Genomic DNA, 6,907 nt, shown 5'->3' on the forward strand with positions numbered 1-6,907 from the left:
TAATAATTGTCAGTAATTAAAATAATAATTACAAATTAGAAAAATATATTTTTCGAATATATTTTTAAATTACGCGCTTTTTTTAACGATGGCGCTGCGAATCGACGCAAACCGGTAGCGCGTAAACATAAGTAAACAACAGTAAACAACATGGTTGACGAAATGTCAAATTTCTGTCATTTATTATTAAATTATTTAAAACTCCTTCCGTAATTTATATATAATAACAAAAAAAAACATAATTCAAGTAAAAATGAACATAATGTGATAAAAGAATTCTAAAAATATTTCTCATATCAAAATTAGTGAATAATGTCTTCAGATAAGGTAGGTTATATGAACTATCAAAATATTTTGTTTATCAACTAAATTATTATTAAGAAATTAATGTTCAACTCATTAAAAGTGTTATTTTAATTACTATTTCGTTACCATAGGTTAATAAAATTTAAAAAAATTATTTAAAGTAGATTTTAAATAAAAAATGTAATAAAATGTCAGGTTAAAATAAATTAATTTTATAGGTTTTGCATCGTTTGGACCAGCCACATGGATCAGGAAGTGTTTTTATTGCCTGGCGTCCTGGTAGTAGTACACATTTGGCAACAACTGGATGTGATTCAACAGTTGCAATTTTTGACAGACAAGGAGAAATACAAGATCGTTTTAAATTAAGTGGTTTATGCACTGGATTTGGATGGGATGCCGATGGTGATGTTCTTGCTGTTATATCAAATAATTCATCATCAATAATGATATGGGACGCGACTACTGGCAAAAAATCAACAATAGACGCTGGAGTTCGTGATATTTTAACATGTATGACATGGTCAAAAAGAAATTCTCTACTTGCAGTTGGAACACAAAAAGGAAATCTCGCTATTTACGATCACACAAATTCAAAGTAGAAATTTTAATTTTGAAAAATAAATAATTTCTTAAATTATTCTTGCTGGATTATATTTATTTTTTTTCTAGACGAATTCCCATTTTGGGAAAGCACAGAAGACGTATTTTAGATGGTGCTTGGTCCTTTGAAGGACTTCTTGCTCTAGTTGGAGACGATAGAATTTTATCAATAAGTACAAGCGAGGGTGACACGCGAAAAGAAATTCCATTACAAGGCGATCCTTCAAATGTTCAATTCAGTGAAATGAAAACCGATCATCGAGTGGGAGGCGAAAATACAGTTAAATAATAGTTAAATAGTTAAAGAAAAACTGAAAAATACTTTCTTTTTCTAATTATAATTATTTCAGGTATCGTTGGTAATCAATAAAATGACTCTCTTTTTGTTTAACATCCTCGATACTGACAATCCACTTGAATTATCGTTTCAAAAACGTTATGGTCGAATTGTTTCTTACGTTTGGTGAGAATTTTTAATTTTATTAGAAAATTAATAAAAATTATTTAATATTTGTTTATGGAAATAAAATTATTTTTTATTTTATTTTTTCTAGGTATGGAGATGGTTATATTTTAGCTGGATTCGAGGCGGGATATATTGTTGGTATATCAACTCATATAAAAGAGGCTGGTCAAGAATTGTTTCAAGTAAAAAATCATAGAGATTGTTTAAATGGTTTGGCACTTAGCGATATAACGGGAAAAATTACAACTTGTGGTGATAATTCAATAAAAATTCATAGTCTACAAAGTTTAGAGGAAACAGAAAAAGTAATCACAGTTAGTGGTGAAACAGGAGTTAATACTGTAGAATGGTCAGCTGATGGATCAATGATAGCGGCTGTTACACACAGTGGCAATGTTTTTATTTATCTAACTGAAATACCAAAATTAAGAAGTGTTTGCGGCAATAAAATTGCCATGCTAACGAGTTTAACAGAAGTGACTGTTCACTCTTACACATTAGATAAGGTAACAAAAAAAAAAAAAAAAAAATTTCACGTATCTAAATTTTACACGATAATGATTTTTTTAGATTAAACCACAACCGCAAGTAATTAATACTATAATCGAGCCCTCAGTGATAGCAATTGGACCACTTCATTTAGCAGTGGCTTTAAATAATAGAGCTCTATTTTGGGATTTATCAACAACACAATATAGTTCTTCTGTACATTTCGAGAGAGATTATTTATCAACCGTTGATAGTATTTGTTTAAATGAAACCTATGCCTCTATTCTTTTTGATGGAAAATTACAATTACACGCAGTAAGTATAATTTTAAAAAACAATTTATATTTCACCGGATAAAATTAATTTTTCTTACAGGTAAAAATAGATCAAGCTTTGATAAATGCTAGAAAAGATACAAAAATGTTACCGGATCAAATGATGAACAGCACTAAAGTGACATGTCATGCACTGTCTTCAGATTTTTTGATTTATGGAGATGACGTGAGTTCGAATTAATTTTCAATATAAAAAAATAGTTCTCAAGGGAGAAACAAATTATAATTATTGTTTAATAATTAATATTTACTTTTGCAGATGGGACGAATTGTTTATTTTAGTTTAGAGGCATTTCATCAATCATTGGAAACATCACACGTCAATGGAATCAAGCAAATTTTTATGGACGCAAATGGAACTCAAATTTGTTTCATAGATGACAAATCTGATGTTTATGTTTACGACCCAGTGAATGAAATAATTAGTCCAGTGCCCGATTGCCTTGATTCAGTGGAGGGAATAATATGGGATCAAAATTTATTTGAGCGGAATATATTTGCTGTCTATAATAAAAATACTATCGTGACTTACGTTTACGTAAAATATCATATTGATGGTACGTTTTTTTTTTTTTAATTATCGATTAAGTTTTGAGTTCTAAACTATTATATTATCACTAGGTGCAAAAGTCGTTAAAGCGGGAAAAACGAAATTACCGTCAGAAACTATACCAATGTTGATGTATTCTGGAGAAGTGACTTTAAATACAACTGTTGGAAAATTGATACAAATTACATTATCTACACACGAAATAATTGGAAACGTTGTGGATAATAAGAGAGTTACAGAATTATATCAAAATCAATTACTTTGCAGAAGGTAAATTAATCTACTTTTTAAATTAATTAATTATCTATCTATTACTTCTAAATAATTGTTAATTTAATTGTTAGATTTCAAGAAGCATGGGAAGCCTGTGAAATATTAAACGACAAGGATTGTTGGTTGAAATTAGGACAAACGGCTTTGGAAAATCTAAATATTGATTTTGGTAATTTCTTTAATTTGAATTAATAAAAATTAATTTAAATTTCACTGATTAATCGAAATTAAAATTTAAATAGCCTTACAAGTTTATCGGCATATTGAAGATGTTTCAATGGTATGGGCATTGGAGAAATTAGAAAATATTGACGAATTGTCATTATTATCGGGACACATTTGCACATTACTAAACGATTATGATAAAGCGGAAAAATTCTTTTTGCGTTCTTCGCAACCAGTCGAAGCATTATATTTGCGACGCGATTTAATGATGTGGGTTCAGGCATTAAATTTGGCTCAAACTTTAAAGCCTGAGGAAATACCATTTATTTCAAGAGAATATGCCCAGCAGCTTGAATTCACGTAAGATTCAATTGTTTAATTAGTGAATTTTTTTTATAATTTATAAAAAATAAATTACAATTTTTTAATTGCATAATAATATTAAACATTGTTTTTGAATTGAATTTATTTTCAGAGGAAACTATCCTAAAGCTTTAGTGAGTTATGAAAGGGGAATAATTGATTTATCACCAAAATTATTATCACAGCATCCAAATCAACGAGCTCAATGTCTTGCTGGAATAGCAAGAATGTCAATAAGATGTGGAGATAGTAGAAAAGGTGTCAATATTGCCATGGACAATGATAGTTCAAGATCTTTACGAAAAGAATGTGCAGAAATTTTGGAAGCTATGAAGGTAAGAGAGTTTTGAAATTAATTTTTCAAATTAATTATTTTCTAATATATATAAATAATTAAAAATCGATTTTAATTCTCTAGCAATTTAATGAAGCAGCTATGCTATATGAAAAAGCTGAATATTTCGATAAAGCAGCGTCAGCTTATATTAAATTAAAAAATTGGATTAAAGTTGGCCAACTTCTTCCTCAAATTTCATCACCAAAAATTAATATTCAATATGCTAAAGCAAAAGAGGCTGAAGGAAAATATGAAGAAGCATCGAGAGCCTACGAAACAGCCAAGGATTTTGATAATATAATAAGAATAAATTTAGAACACTTAAATAATCCAGGTAATAATAAAAAAAATTATTTAAAATATAATATATGAATAATATATCTAAATAATATTATTCTAATTAAAGGACGCAGTGTGGAAATAGTTCAACAAACAAAAAGTATTGAAGGTGCAAAAATGGTTGCAAGATATTTTCAAAAATTAAATGATTACAATTCGGCTATTAAATTTTTAATTTTATCAAATTGTCATGAGGAGGCATTTCAACTTGCTAATCAACATGGTAAAATGGAATTGTATGGAGAAATTTTAGTTGACACACTCGATGAAGATAATGTTAGAAAAGAAGATTTTAAAAGTCTAGCAATTCATTTTGAAGCGCAAAAAAATAATATTCTAGCTGGAAAATATTATTTTCACGCAAAAGAATATCAGAAAGTACGTTTAAATTTTGTCTTCGTAAACTTTTAATTAATTTAAAATTATTACAGTTGGTAATTAATTATTGTAATTGCTAATTAATAATAATTATTATCACAGTAATAATTTTAAAAATAGTTGTAAAATTAATTTTTATTTTATAATTTTAATAAAATAATTTTTCAATTTAGGCTTTAAAACATTTACTGAAAGCTGTTCAATTGGCTACAGACGATGATTTAGCTCTTACATTAGCCATCGATACAGTAGCTTCATCGAAAGATGACAAATTAGCAAATCAATTAATTGATTTCTTATTAGGCGGTGATGGATTACCAAAGGTAAAAAAATATATATTTAATTTTTCTTAATTATCCCATGTTCCCGAAATTAATTTTATAATTTTTCTCAGGATCCCAAATATTTGTTTCGTTTGTACATGGCACGAAAACAATATCGAGAAGCTGCAAAAACCGCTGTTATTATTGCCAACGAAGAACAAATTAATGGTAAAGAATTATTTTATTCTTTTATTTCAATAAAAAAAATTTTAATTAATCTCGAAGGAATTAAAATGTTCATATTTTTCTTTTCGAATTTTATTTATAACTTGCAGGAAATTATAAAAACGCCCATGACGTTTTATTTGGAATGTATCAAGAATTAAAGAGAAATAATATTTCTGTTCCTCTGGAGATGCAAAACAATATGAGATTATTGCACTCATATATTTTGGTACGTTTACACGTGAAAAGAAGCGATCATATACGAGGTGCAAGAATGCTGATAAGAGTTGCTAATAATATTTCTAAATTTCCATCTCGTAAGTTTAGATTCTAAAAAATGTATTTTTAGTTCTTTTTGTATCTTTTTTTAAAAAAAAAATTTATTTTTTTAGATATCGTACCAATTTTGACGTCGACTGTTATTGAATGTCACAGAGCTGGTTTTAGAAACGCTGCATTTAATTATGCAGCTATGTTAATGCGTCCAGAATACAGATCGCAAATTGACGTCAAATATAGTAAGAAAATTGAGGCAATTGTGCGAAAACCACCAAGAGGAAATGAATATGAATCTGAAGATGAACCCCTGACACCTTGTCCCTATTGTAAAAATAAACTTCCTGAAACTGAAGTTACTTGCGATAAATGCAAAAATACTATTCCATTTTGTATTGCAACGGTAAAATAGTTTTCTCACCATTAACATATTTGGTTGCAATTTAAATAATTTTTTAAAAATTTATTTTCAGGGACGACATATTATAGAAGGAGATTTTACTGTTTGTCCACAATGTGACTTGCCAGCTATAAGAAGTGAATTCATGAGGTAATCTATTTTTTTAACTTTTAACAAATTAAAAAATAATTCGATTTTGTTAATTTTTTTTTTTTAGAATTATTGATACAGAAGAAATTTGTCCAATGTGTTCCGAACGTGTGGATCCAAAATTAATTCCTTTTAATATCGACATTCAATCGTATCTTTATCTTCAAAATAAAGACGATAAGTCAGCACCATGAAGAGGTCACTTATATTATTTATTTATTATTGCTTATCTGTTATTATATTTCACTGTTTCGAAACAGTATAATGAAACGAATCCGTCCATTTATTAGTACAACAAAAATAAAAATATATTGTAATAATTAGGTATTTGTGTTCTAAGGTCACATTAATTTAGAATTTTATTTATTGAAGTTCACAATTGTTTTCTCTTTGTAATTTTGAATATATTATTACAAATATATAATTCAAAATATAATAATATAACTTAAAAATGTCTTTCACTAAATTTTTAACTGTAAAACCCTTTTTATGTTAAAATTAAAAAACAATTTTAATTTTTTTTTTATAAAAATTTTTTGTCAATTAAAATACTTAAAAATTTTTTTTATGATAAAATTCAGCATTTTTTTTAGAGTAATTTCAGAAATTATTTTTTAAAAAAAATGTTTTTAAAATATCTTTTTTGTAATGTCACTATTTAAAAATCCAAATTAGCCAAACTGGATGTTTTTCAGCTTTATTTCGACATAAAATTTATACGAAGCTTTAAATAAAAAAAAAAACGAAAGAAACTTGGTTCCTTAATTATATGTTCTCAGTTGCTCATAAATTTTCATTAAAAATTCAGTGAGTCACACATAAAAGCACAAGTTTCTCGTGATTTTGAAACAAGAGCTGTTGCAAATCACTTTGCATGTATATTATATTATTAATATCTATAATTGCACGTTTTAATAAATTTAATTGTATTTTTAAAATTTAATAATCGTTATAACAAGCAAGTTATCTCATTTTTTAAATATTTAAAA

At 27.1% G+C, this 6,907-nt stretch overlaps 1 protein-coding gene across 1 annotated transcript; it reads left to right on the forward strand.

Annotated features, from left to right (window-relative positions):
* The first annotated feature begins 146 nt into the window (after window positions 1–146).
* On the forward strand, window positions 147–6,113 carry LOC127281977 (WD repeat-containing protein 19). The gene is made up of 20 exons (XM_051306012.1): window positions 147–327; window positions 525–904; window positions 979–1,189; window positions 1,260–1,372; window positions 1,464–1,881; window positions 1,946–2,179; window positions 2,240–2,365; window positions 2,459–2,756; window positions 2,821–3,019; window positions 3,094–3,191; window positions 3,265–3,547; window positions 3,663–3,885; window positions 3,969–4,221; window positions 4,294–4,604; window positions 4,778–4,927; window positions 4,999–5,095; window positions 5,203–5,409; window positions 5,485–5,771; window positions 5,842–5,918; window positions 5,986–6,113. The coding sequence occupies exons 1-20, from the start codon at window positions 313–315 to the stop codon at window positions 6,110–6,112; spliced, it is 4,107 nt and encodes a 1,368-aa protein (XP_051161969.1). The 5' UTR covers window positions 147–312; the 3' UTR covers window position 6,113.
* The last annotated feature ends 794 nt before the right edge of the window (window positions 6,114–6,907 follow it).

This window comes from Leptopilina boulardi, unplaced genomic scaffold, assembly GCF_019393585.1.
Source record: "Leptopilina boulardi isolate dan_hultmark-lab unplaced genomic scaffold, ZJU_Lbou_2.1 LbouV2_278, whole genome shotgun sequence".
NCBI classification, from domain to species: domain Eukaryota; kingdom Metazoa; phylum Arthropoda; class Insecta; order Hymenoptera; family Figitidae; genus Leptopilina; species Leptopilina boulardi.